The following is a 13,905-nucleotide window of genomic DNA, read 5'->3' as shown; positions in this document are numbered from 1 at the left end:
GGCCACCAGAAGTGATGTTTCAGCAGCGAGAGAGTTTGCTGTATGCCGGGGTGACCAGTGCCTGGAGAGGTATGCGCCTTAGTGATTAAGGGAACACGATGAGACAAAGGTATGTACTTTTGATCTTCTGGGCAGCCCGGCGTAACATTTGGTGTGTCAGGGATCGTGTCCTCCTCACTCCATTTGATGGGACAGATGATGACTTTGTCCAGATGGATGGCTTTGGGAGGCATGTGGCCATCTTCAGGAGAAAACATTCTAGAAAGAGCAACAGCTTTGCAATTTTTACTTCCTGGATGGTAAGCAATAACAAAATCGAAACGTGTAAAGAATAGAGCCCATCTGGCTTGTTCATCCATTTCGCTTCCCGTAGGTACTGGAGATTTTTATGATCCATCAGCACGGTGAAGGGATGCTGGGCACCCTCAAGCCAATGTCTCCATTCCTCCAAAGCCAGCTTAATGGAGAGGAGTTCACGATTGCCGATGTCGTAGTTCTTTTCCGCTGGATTAAACTTGTACGAGAAGTAGGCACATGGATGAAGATTAGGAGGTTTCCCCTGCTGCTGAGTATGGACGGGTCCCACTCCGGTTGATGAAGCATCTACCTCCACAACAAAAGGTTTTTCAGGGTTTAGGTGGACTAGAACTTGTTTTAGACGATTAAATGCCTGGTCCATTTCTGCTGTTCATTCGAGCAGTTTGGGCTTACCTCTCAATGCTGATGTAAGAGGAGATACAATGCTGCTGAAATTCTGAATGAAATGACGGTAGAAGTTTGAGATCCCGAGGAACTTCTGAAGGTCTTTTACTGTCAATGGAGCCAGCCAGTTCTTAATTGCGTCAACCTTCCCCTCATCCATGCTGACAGCCCTATCTGAGACATAATATCCAGAAATTGTCTCTTGGATTGATGAAACTCACATTTTTCAGCTTTTAGGAACAATGAGTATTGACATAGCTGTTTCAGAACTTCCTTTACATGGTGGAGGTGTTCAGCAGGGTTACTGGAAAAGATAAGAATATCGTCAATGTATATTGACACATACCGATTCAGCAGGTTTTGGAAGATAACGTGCATGAAGTCCTGAAAGACGGCGGAGTGTTAACCAGGCCATACGGCTTGACCAAATATTCCCAGTGGCCGGTAGGGGTCACAAAAGCTGTCTTCCATTCGTCTCCTTTTTGGATACGTATTAGATTGTATGCGCTGCGAAGATCGAGCTTGGTGAAGATCTTCGCAGGCGCCTCAAAGCTGTTCGAGTGACGATGGGATGAGCGGAAGAGGATAGCGGAATTTCTTGGTGATTTGGTTCAACCCTCTGTAGTCAATACAGGGTCGCAACCCACGATCCTTTTTTGAGATGAAGAAAAAGGGCGATGCAGCAGGGGAAGTTGACGGTCGTATATATCCTTAGTCCAGTCCTTCTTTGATGTACTTGTTCATTGCCTCTTGCTCGGGGATAGTTAGGGAATAGAGCTTTCCTTTAGGCACTAGTTCACCTGAAGGAGGTCAATCGCACAGTCGCAAGGCCGGTGAGGTGGTAGCTTTGAAGATCTCTTGGGACAAAAGTCATCCTTAACCCTCTGGGGTCAGCAGGCGCGCCGGCGCGTTTTTGGTGCTTTTTTCCTCTTCAACGTGAAATCCACTTAAAATACTCCGTCATTCATAATCATACACACATGTAATACATCATTCAAAACTGTGAAGTGTCTACTTTTATTTGACTGCCTTCATAATAACAACAAAACGCTGTGCTTTTGGCAAATAAAGAAAATAACCAGGGTGTGCATTCAGACATGTCTTAACCATCTTCCTGAAACACGTTACAAACATGATAACTGATAACTCCGCCAATACTTATCACACGAACATGATACATATGTCTAATGAAAGCCTGAAATGTCTACTTTTAAATGAGGTAATTAAAATGCAAAAAATTGAAAGCAAATATTGCCTTTTTGTGTAATCTGTACGTAAGTAAAGAGAGGTACAGTTTTTCTGGCTCGTCCTCATTAGCGCTTAATGTGATCCCACATACCGCGCGCGCGCCATTCATATGAAAATTACCTGAGTGGGCTATGCAAACAAGATCAATGCCCCCAAATAATGCTATAACAAGCACAAAGTTTTAATAGATTTATTCACTTATCGACACGCTGGGAAGATGAAACGGACTCCGACGACGAACAATTGTATTTTGAAGAGCGACTTGATCCAGCTGAGGAGATAATTTCTGAAGAGTAAGTTTTACTTACATTTGTTGAAATCTTGTGTGATGTAAAATTATATATGCTGTACGGTATACAGACTATTTGCAAGCAGATATTCAGAGCGACTTTATAGAAACGTCTCGTAATTGGCAACTTTTATTTACCTTAAAATGTTAGTTATTATTAAGCAGTATGCTGATTAATGTAATGTGAATATACAATATTTTATATAGCAATATCACTATTGAGAATATATTTTGACTAGTGTTTATGTCTCAAGTAGTCTTGTTTACATGACTATCTGTTCGGTATCGATGTGGTGTCGATGAGCTGTAAAGATGTGCCTGGAGATATGTCATGTGTTAAATTAAAATGTTTAGCCATAAATATGTCTGTTAATGGCCCGTTAACAAACATATACAGAGCATCTCTGTACCCAATTATCTTATCTCAGCTATGCTTGACTGCCTTAGTTATTGCTTTATAAGTTTGTTACTGTGTCGAATACATTATATTAATTATTAAAAACTTTTGTAGGAATGTGGCTGCATCACTCTTGTCTTCACCTGCACCGGCTGCAACACTTTCACCTTCATTTGATGCTCACACGGGGCACGCAGCAACGAGAACAATAAAGAGTACGTCCACATGTAACAATATTTTTCTATTATGCATGCAGAATATTTGTATTACTGATGTGGAAAATGTTGCTTAGTACTTTGGAAAATACACAATGAGACTAATTATGATTTTTTTTTTAGGAATGTGTCTGCATCACCTTTACCTGCTACTCACACATGCCATAGGTCTCTTTTTCACTTCTCAAAGTAACTGAGACTAATTTGTAAGTACAGTTTATTAAAGTGTCACCGCTACAGTAAATACTGTGTAATAATTTTATTTTATATTTTATTTTTGATTCAAAATTTTTCAAACCCTAACCATTTATTTATTTATTTATTTACAGATTTAACACTGACAGTGATAATGCACCTGTTGCAAAGAGACTCAAGACCAACATCCAGGCAAGCAGCAGGCAGTCCTTTCTGTCATGCAAAACATGTAATGTTCCCTTGTGTGTTCAGTTAAATAGGAACTGTTTTGAACAATGGCATGACAACATATAACACATTTATATTTATATAAATATTTAATTTATATGTAAAGTATTTTTTGATACACACCAAACTGTACATTTACAGCAACATTGGTAAAATAAAAGTCTTATTTTGTCAAGTACAGATATAAATAAAATCTTAAGTATTTTGTACTTCATTGTACACTATTTTATTAAACTACAAGCAAAAGATTTTTCTCTTTAAGTCTCCCCACATTCATTCTTTAGTCAACCCAATCCAGACTAAGCCATTAGGGGTTTGGGCCTCCTCAGGTGTGAATCATCAATATTCATGACCATTGACCCTCCCTTGCATATTGCCTTTACACAACAAAAACTGTCTTACAAAAGTTAAATCAATGTATTGTTTCATGTGAATTAGTGGGTAAAATGGTTTTCACATATTTTTGTAACAAATTACCAACTCTACAAGAGTAGAGAACTTTATTGTGTGTGAACAAATGTTTAGTACGTGTTTCTTGGCCTTATTTCAGCATCTTTTCTTTTTTCTTTTTTTTACTACCCACACATAAACATCATTTACTTAAAAATACAAACATGTACATACATTTTACTTACATAATATTGTAGCCCTGTTTGTGCTGAATACAATGTTATGTGATATTAGCCATTAATATGTTTTGAAATAACTGAAAAAAGACCAAATGTAAGAGCATGTCAGAACCTCTGCCAGTGTCCCAAAATGGTCAGACCCCAGAGGGTTAAAGGCTGTGTATTCTGGAGGGATAGATACAGACAAATTATTCTTAGGACTTTCAATTGAGGTGCTGCAAACCTTCAGTGACTTTGGAGGATGACACGGTTTAGGGATTTTCAGAAAACAATGGTCACTCCAACGTTTCACTTCACCAGTGTCCCAAGAGAGCTCTGGATGATGCTTAATCTGCCAGGGTCTTCCCAGGATCACATCGGCCGTTGAGTTCTCCAGTACCGGCAGCTTGATGTTCTCCTGGTGAAGACATCCCACAATCAGCGTGAGCTCACTGGTACAATGTTGGACTGAGGACCGGTTGAGGGGTTTGCCAGTTTGGACTCTTAGTGTCTGGGGTATATGTTCCTTCAGGATATTGAGTCGGGTGCAGAGCTGGGCGGAGATGAAGTTCCCAGCCGACCCAGAGTCGAGCAAAGCTAACACTTTGTTGGAGAGTGGAGTGTAAATGTGTGGTTCAGGTTGAACCGTACTCACCAATGCTCTTGGAAGACAGATGGGACATTCTCCAATTGCATGCCCCTTGCTCGCACAGTACAGACACAGGCCCTGGGTCAGTTGTCGATGGCGCTCTGATAGAGAGATCCTGGTTGAATCGAGCTGCATGGGTTAGGGTCCTGGCAAGGGCAGTTCTGGCAGGCGAGTCTGTATGGGAGTATTTGAGGTGCACAATAACATATGGCTTTTCGTTCGAATGGCTCGCTGGATGAAATTTTCCAACCCCATGGTGTCATCAAAGGCTGATAACTGCAGACGAAGTTCAGGTTTTAAGCCATTACGGTAGGTTGTAATCAGTACTCGCTCATCCCAACCGCTAGCGGCCGCTAGCATGCGGAACTGCAGAGAGTAGTCGGCCGCTGAAGATTTCTCCTGTTTAATATGATAAAGTTTATCACAAACAGTTGTGTCTCCAGCAGGAATACCAAATACCTCTTGGAAATAGCCAATATTTTGATGCCAGATCGATTCGGCCCAACTGAACACTTTTCCGTTGAGTAATGAGCTTATGAATTAAATCTTGCTGCGATCTGTGGGAAAACGAGACGGTTGCATTTCAAAGATTAGGGAACATTGGAGGAGAAATCCCTTACATTCTTCCGCAACTCCAGAGTAGGGTGCTGGATTTGACATGGGAACTGTGACGACGGTAGCACTGCTCGTTTCTGTAAGCTGTGTGTGTGACGGTTGTCCCAGTGTTTGTAGCCCCGGCGTCTGTAGCAACTCCTGTCTTAGCATGTCGACTAGTCCTTGGAATGTGTCCGAGTCCTGGGAAGGGACAGAAGACAACGGACGCAGATATTACATAAAACAGAGTTTATTGCCAAGCAGAGGTGAATGACGTGAGTTAGGGTGAATAAGTCCTAGTGAAGCTCTCACAAACGTAAGCCAGATAACAGGTAGCAAACCTGGGAACTTGGGAAACTACTGATAAGGAAAGAGAGTCAGGTAAGTAGACACAGCTTGTAGTAGCAGCTAGTGTATACGAGACCGGACAATGTGTGAGTGTTAGAGAGCGTCTTTTATGTGGTGCGGTAATGAGGGGTGCCAGGTGACGGTGATTAGAATTCAGGTGATAAGGATCTGGTTTGCTGTGTGAGGGGAGAACCTGGCGAATCCATGACACATATGAGTCATTTTATAGCTTTTATATATGAATCATGAAATATTAAGTGTTCTCTAAAATTTATGAAAAAATATCTATACAAAATAACTGTATGCATTTAAGAACTAAAGACATTTCTGAACTAAACAACAGTGAAAGACTTTTTCTTTTCTGTTTATATTGAAAGTGACATTTAACAAAACTCTCACAGATGAGAAAAACATCAGACTGACAAAATGGGATCAATATGGATAGAAAATATAAAAAGTAAATATTAAAACACTCTAATGTCCTTCAAGTATCTCTTTATGTTGAAGTTCCTCATCTTTTGTTGTGTGTGACACAGTGTTGTGGGGAGATTCACTCTGTCATGGCTTTTTTACTCAATTGTTCTTTCTAATAAAAATAAAACATAAATGCTTTTTAAAACTTTAACCCAATACGAAGGACAAACAAAAGTCTCCTTCAGTCTGCACTACTGCTAAACTTTACCAAGGACTGAGCTCGTGGTAAATAAAACATCAATCATTATTTTGGACCTCGACACATTGGACAGACGAAGTGGGAAAATGTTCAGCTTTATCTTCTCATTATGTTAGAAACAAGCTAGGCAGCGAACTCAGATGTGTGATGAAGATTTTCTTTCTCTAACACTGACCTGTTTGTAGAGGATGGAGTTTAAATGTGACTTTTTATATGAAGTCTTTTATTTTGATGGGGTTCTTTGTTCTTTGCTTATCAAGTGTACAAGCAGGTAAAAAGAGAGAGGATGAATAATGTGTCACAGGTGAGTGTAGTGTCGTGACCGCTGTTATTAAAAAGTCCTGTTTTGTTCTACTTGGAGCTCGACAAAGACACCAAAATCAAGCATCGCGTTAGTTCTGGCAGGCTATGTCGTCAAGCGTGCTTCAGCTGGTAATCAGCTGTCCACGACATCCTATTACCCGACCATTTAAATTCTCATTCATCGAGCCGCTTTCTAGCGCATCGCTGCTGCTGCAACTTAAACTCCATCGATGCTGCCGCGCGATTTAAGCTCCATTATACTCCATATATTTGAGCCAAAAGAAAAGTCTGAATATGCTTTATACAGTTAATCGATATGGCATGCATGTTCGCGTATAACGGTGTGTTTGAGTTGGAAGTGACCTTAGGGCTGACGTGTTGTACATTCTGTTATGCTATGCTATGCTACGCTACATTACACTATGCTATGCTACGCTACGCAATTTTATGTTATGCTAGGATATGTTATGTTACGTTACGCAGTGTTATAAGATAAGATTAACCTTTATTTGTCCCACAATGGGGAAAATTCTCTGTTACAGCAGCAAGAGAGAGAAATATTGCACACAGGCATGTTTTCCAAAAAATGTTTTTGCACGTGTAGTGAAAATATTCGTTATCGTTATGTTAAACAGTTATCCAATTAATTACGATGACTGGTTCACCGGAGCAGCTTTGATTGTAATTTACGCTATGCTACATAATGCTATGCTACATTATACTCACTCACACACTCATTTTCTACCACTTATCTGAACTACCTCGGGTCACGGGGAGCCTGTGCCTATCTCAGGCGTCATCGGGCATCAAGGCAGGATTCACTCTGGACGGAGTGCCAACCCATTGCAGGGCACACACTCTCATTCACTGCTACGTTATACTATGCTACGTAATGCTAAGCTATGTCATGCCATGCTTGCTTACTATGCTATGATGTTGTTATGTTATGCTAGGTTACGGAATGCCTTGCTATGCTATGCCATGTTACGTTAGGTTATGCTAGGTTATGCAATGCCTTTCTATGCTATGTCATGTTACGTAGGTTATGCTACGTTACGCTATGCTACGTCATGCTAGGCTATGATACATCATGCTAGGCATGCACGTCACGCTAGGCTACGCTATGCCTCGCGACGGTAAGCTACGTTATGCCATGTTACGCTATGCTATTGTTGTGAAAATATCTCTGAACCCAGGATTATGATTGGAGTCATAAGACACTTGGGAATAAACCCCAGATGTTGTAATAATCTTAAGGTAATATATAACTAGAGAATAAAATAACCACACTTGAGTCAGAGGGTGGATAAAAGAGGGAATGTTTATTATAAAGGCATTAATTATAATTGCTTAGTAAATTAGTAAATGGGAGAAGTAGGAGTGTAATCTGGAGATCCAGGGTCAGAATCGGAGGGAGAAGATGCCAAGGTGGAAGAGAGGGGACGGGCACGGGGGGGGAAATAACTTAGATGAGATATGTTAACAAGCCCAGGCTGGCGAGAAAAGGCAGGCTAACATAATAACTTGTGACATAAATCGTAGATATAGAGTGACTTATAATCAGTAAAAATCATATACAGACATAGATAGCAAAAGAGAAACTTACTCATTGTAGCTGAATGAAGGATTAATCCTCAGGACGTCGGTCATAAAAGATTGAGAGGCAAATGTGACTTTGACAAGGACATAAAGGCCTTTTGAGCACATTTGTGATAACACAGGTGGAACGTGTTGTGAAGAAGGCCCAGGTGCTTAGAATGTTTAGTCCTGGGTCCTGGAAAATAAGAGGAGGAAAATCCATAAATGGGCATATGGGTGAAAGGTGCTGGAAAAATAAGGGAAATTGGTGAAAACATAGCGGGCGAAATCGGTAACCAAGGGGATGTGAGGAAGGTCACCAGGTGGGATGCCTAGGAGTGCCAGGGTATATATGGAGGAGATTTTCAGGGGGTCGTGGGGGTGTTTTTACTTTTGCAAGAACGTCGCGAGAGTTTTTGTTTTTGATTGATTTTTGCATGACATGCTCTTTTTGGGGTTTTCATTTGTTACTTTCAACTTGGCAATTTCTCTTAGAAGATTGTTGGCTGATTGACCACAATAAAGAAGTTTGCTCATTCTCATCCATGCCCTTTTCTCAGTGTTGTTTTGTAGTACTTATAGAGTTATCAGTTAAGTCTAACTAAAACAGTATTTAGTAACCAAAAAGTCTAAGAGAGGAGGACACCCTGCGATGTGTCGACTTGGAGACGGGCTCTGAGTTACAACACTATGCATGTCACGATGGATCATGCTATGCTTCGCTATGCCATGCTAGGTCACATTACGCCAGGTTATGCTACGTTTCAATATGCCTTGCTATGCTATGCCGCGTCCTGGTATGTTACGCTAGGTTTTGCTATGCCTCGCTAGGCTACACCATGTTATGCTAGGTCATGCCATGCCTCGCTAGGCTGCGTAATGTTATGCCAGGTTAGGCTATGCCTTGCTAGGCTATGTTATGTTACGTTATGCTATGCCTTGCTAGTCATGTTATGCTGTTATGTTATGCTAGTTTATGCTATGCATTGCTAGGCTATGTAACATCACACCAGGCTATGTTATGCCTACTAGGCTATGTTACGTTACGTTATGTCAGGCTATGTTATGTTATGTTATTTTAGTCATGCCTTGCGAGGCTACATCATGTTACATTATGTCATGCCATGCCTTGCTAGGCTATGTAATGCTATGCCAGGTTAGGCTATGCCTTGCTAGGCTATGTTATGTCACGTTATGCTATGCCTTGCTAGTCATGTTATGCTAAGTTATGTTATGCTACGTTATGTTATGCTAGGTTATGCTATGCATTGCTAGGCTATGTAACATCACACCAGGCTATGCTATGCCTGCTAGGCTATGTTATGTTATTTTAGTCATGCCTTGCAAGGCTACATCATGTTATGTTTTGTCATGACATGCTTGCCAGGCTATGTCATGTTATGCTATGTTATGTTTGGCTATGTTATGTTACGCTATGTTAGGCTATGTTATGTTATGTTACATTAGGCTATCTTATGTAACGTTATGTTAGGCTATGCTATGTTACCTTTTGCTATGCCGTGTTATGCTATATCATGCTAGGTATGTTATTCCTTGAGACGTTACGCTACATTATGCTAGGCCACGTTATGCTATGCTATGCTTTTCACGATAGGTCAAGCTTCACGACTCGTCAGCTCCTCATAACAACTGACATGTTCCAAGCATTAATAGCTGTTATCCTCTCCCCAATTTTTCCTGTTTTACGCTTCGATTGACATGCTACCCAATCATTAAAACAGTCAAAAAGCGGCATGGCTGGGTACAGAGATGGAGACAGAGCAGAGAACAGAAACCACCATCAACAACACCTGCAGAGCGGGCGAGCAGCTTTAAGTTCTCTGAATAACATCAGCGAGGATCTCACCTGGACCTACACACTGACGCAGCGCTGAAGGAGGCACATCAACGCCTCTTCTTCCGAAGATGGCTAGGAAGATAAGAATGAGCCCCAGCATCCCCAGAACATTCTACACCTGCACTATGGAGAGCATCCTGATGGGCTGCATTGTGACGGTTTGGAAACAGCACCAGTGGCAACTGTAAGCTCCGTAAAGGGTTGCACGTACTGCCAGCCACATCGTTGGAGGTGAGCTTCCCTCCCTCCAGATCATTTGCATCAGGCGCAGTTTAGGAAAGCCCGGAGGATTATCAATGACTCCACCCACCCGTCCCACAGACTGCTTCCGCTTCCCTCGGGAAGACATCACCGCAGCATCCGATCCCACACCAGCCGACCGAGAGCTTCCCCTCAGGCTGTCAGTCTAATTAACAGTCAAAATTAATACAACCTACAACATACTCCACTATATGGTATGCCACACACTGCTCAACATTCTGTCTCATCATGATCTGTCATTCCTCGACATGTGTTAGATCAAGCTTCGCGAGTCTTCTACAAGGTGCTTGCTTCCCCTACATGTTATCAGTATAGTTTTTGTGGATATACAACAGGCTCCTTGTTATATTGCTGCCGCAGGGGCGTATTATGCTTCCCCCTCTACGCTGCACACTTGGCCTCACCTACTACAGCAACATGCTTGTTGCAAATATGCCGCCATCTGCTCAGCTCAGGGTGACACTTCCCCTGCTGCCTCCACTATAGCTGAGCGGATATATAACATGCTTGTTGTATATATATATAAAAAAATAACAGCAACATGCTTGTTGCAAAAATGCACCATCTGCTCAGCCCAGGGTGATGCTTCCCCTGATTGTTGATTAACCCCGGACGTACTAGCTTTCAAAAATGTGTTTGAATACCAAGCTTCCGAGCAACCAGAGTCTTCTACAGGGTGCATGCTTCCCCTACCTGTTCCCACTATAGCCTATTGTATATACTACATGCTTGTTGTTATCGCTGCCGCAGGGGCATATTATGCTTCTGCCTTTACAATTCACACTCGGCTCAACAGATTACAGCAACATGCTCGCTGCAGTATGCCGCCATTCGCTAAGCCCAGGGTGACATTCCCCTGATCATAGATCAATGGATTAGTGGATGTACTAGCTTTCATACTGCAACGTTTTCTTTCCTTTGGATGCTGTATTCAAGCTGCATGAGAGACCAGAGTTCCTATAGGATGCATGCATGTGTATAGTCAGTGTTTTAGATTGAACAAACGAATGTCTGTATGTTGATCCATCTAAAGCTAATACGTGTGTATATACAGTGTCACTCATTTAAAGGTAAGAAGTTTGACTTTGTTTATTTCTGATGCTGTGTGCAGTCGTGCTGATGTGACGTCACTCTGTAAACAGGGAAGGAGCTCAGATTTGAGAAGAAAACCCCACGTTCACTTCTCAGTTGTGGAGGCATGAAAGACATGATCCCATTTACTCTGTGGAGAAAGAAGGGTTCACTAAGTTGTGTTGAAATAGTAACAGTGACATCTGTAGTAAACAGTACAATGTTCTTTCTAATATCCTTTATTTACATTGTTTATGGTCGATGAGAGATTTTTACACATCTATATTTTATAAAAAATACAAATCATGATCAAGAATCGTTTATAAGGTTGAAAAACTTAACCTTTCTCTTTAGTTTGGATGTGTTTGGACGTATGTGAACACTCCACCTGTACTCAGGTCCACACCAAACACCTGAACCAGTGTGTGTGTAAATCAGAGGTCTGGAGATTACAGATTTGTACGTGTACGAGCACAGAGAACAACACAAACCAACTGTTTTAGTGTCTCTGTGAAATCCAACATATAACTGAGTGTAAAGTACGACTAGTATTGTCATGTTATTACCTGGTAGTGTACAGCTGTATAATTCTTTATGTTCTGTAATAAAATGCACTGTATCTGCAGTGTTGGGTGTAGAAACTTGAACACAGATCAGAGTGTAGTGTTTGTAGGCTGCTCGCTCTCACATGTGTGTGTTATGTACATGACCTAATGGTCTTATAATAAATTGTAGCTGAGAGATTGTGGAGTGCAGAAAGACGTCCCTGCTCCTGTAAATGTCCTGATGTGGTGTCCTGTCCTCTGATTTGTGTGTGTGACACAAACACACTGACATTTCTTTTACAGCTTCAACTTTAACTGGATTATGGCTGTGTTTGTGTGTTTGAGATCAGGTTTTTGATATTTCATCATTTCTCTTCCAGTCTGCGTTTCTGTAATCTGACAGAGGAAAGCTGTAGAGTTCTGTCCTCAGTTCTCAGCTCAAACTCCTCCAGTCTGAGGGAACTGAATCTGAGTTACAATAAACTGCAGGATTCAGGAGTGAAGCTGCTCTCTGATGGACTGAAGAATCCACACTGTACACTGAAGAAACTGTGGTATATATACACACACACACACACACACACACACACACACACACACACACACACACATACACACACACATACACACACACATACACACACACTCACTCACACACACACACACACACACATACACACACACACACACACACACACACACACACACACACACACACACACACTCACACACACAGTGTTTAAGCTGCTTTGTAAATGTATTTAGTGAAGGTGACTGATGGATAAACACTGAGAGAGATCCACATCCTGGGAGCAGCGACACTAAAAGCAGTTTGACTGAAGCTTCTTCTTATTAAAATTCACCTTAAGGAAGTCAGCATTTGTTGATGATAAATAAATATTTGAGATGATATTAAAATGATTGTGGATGTCACAGGTAACCAGTACAGTTCCTGTACAATAGGACTGATTTGGTTACTAACTGTAATGTATAAAGGGTTTTATGTGAAATACATAAAAGAGCGTTACATTAATCTAATCTACTTGGAATGATTTAATGTAGAAAAAGTTTTTCTGTTTCTTCTTTACATTAAAATGGACAAATTCTTTCAGTGTTCCTCAAATGATAAAATGTGACTTTAGAGATATTATTGATGTGAGGAATAAAGCTGAGGTCAGAGTCGACTATTACACCCAGATTTCTAACCTGTATACCAGCTCATTGTGTTCAGGTAGACACTTTATTTCTCACTGATGGAAACTCCTTATTTCACTATAAATCAAATATTTCATCATTTCTCTTCTAGTCTCTGGGGGTGTAATCTGACAGGGAAAAGCTGTAGGGTTCTGACCTCAGTTCTCAGCTCAAACTCCTCCAGTCTGAGAGAACTGGACCTGAGATACAATAAACTGCAGGATTCAGGAGTGAAGCTGCTCTCTGATGGACTGAAGAATCCACACAATACACTGGAGATACTGAGGTACACACACACACACACACACAAACACAAAGACACACACACACACACACACACACACACACACACACACACTTTTAATAAACACTACAACATCCAGTTCTCCTCTGTGGTAACTGTAATTGTAGTGACCTGATATAATGTCATTGTTGTGTGTGTGAGATGGAGAGTAAATGTACTGTATATAAAGATTTTGTGTAGTTCATGTTTTCGATACTAAACCTGAGTGTGTTAAGTGTGAGAAGGTTTTCTTTCTTGCAGGATGTGGGACTGCAGTATTACAGATGAAGGTTGTGCTGCTCTGGCTTCAGCTCTGAGGTCAAACTCCTCATCACACCTGAGAGAACTGGATCTGTACTATAATAATCCAGGAGAATCAGGAGTGAAGCTGCTCTCTGATCTACTGAAGGATCCACACTGTAAACTGGAGACACTACAGTGAGTTACTGACTTACTGTCTCTTTACTGTATGATATTGTGTAATATTCACTGTGTGCTGTAAAATGTCACATCTAATGTGTGTATTTATGCTTCTGTTGTTCTGTGTAATGTGTTTAAATTTGTCTGTAATTCTGTCCTGTTGTGTTTTTCAGGATTAATTATAATAAACTCAGCAGGTCTGGTGTATGACAGGAGTCTCTCCTCAGACCTTTTTTCGAGGATAAA

At 41.1% G+C, this 13,905-nt stretch overlaps 1 protein-coding gene and 1 long non-coding RNA gene across 2 annotated transcripts in view; both read left to right on the top strand.

The window, feature by feature from the left end:
* The window catches only part of LOC125141228 (NLR family CARD domain-containing protein 3-like), a gene marked incomplete at its 3' end in the record, with an annotated part of 61,051 nt that extends 47,388 nt beyond the window's left edge, over positions 1-13,663 (top strand). The window contains exon 9 of the mRNA XM_047814002.1: positions 13,501-13,663. Within this exon, the coding sequence (XP_047669958.1) occupies positions 13,501-13,663 (163 nt within the window). The remainder of the gene's footprint in view (positions 1-13,500) is intronic.
* LOC125141238 lies at positions 1,883-3,887 on the top strand. Its single transcript, XR_007140616.1, has 3 exons — positions 1,883-2,851; positions 2,975-3,057; positions 3,181-3,887. It is a non-coding gene; the product is annotated as an uncharacterized LOC125141238 (long non-coding RNA).
* Positions 13,664-13,905: the final 242 nt, after the last annotated feature.

The sequence above is a fragment of the Tachysurus fulvidraco genome, chromosome 5 (assembly GCF_022655615.1).
Source record: "Tachysurus fulvidraco isolate hzauxx_2018 chromosome 5, HZAU_PFXX_2.0, whole genome shotgun sequence".
NCBI classification, from domain to species: Eukaryota; Metazoa; Chordata; class Actinopteri; order Siluriformes; family Bagridae; genus Tachysurus; species Tachysurus fulvidraco.
The sequence above is the reverse complement of the archived record's forward strand: the minus strand, read 5'-3'. Positions and strand labels throughout refer to the sequence as shown.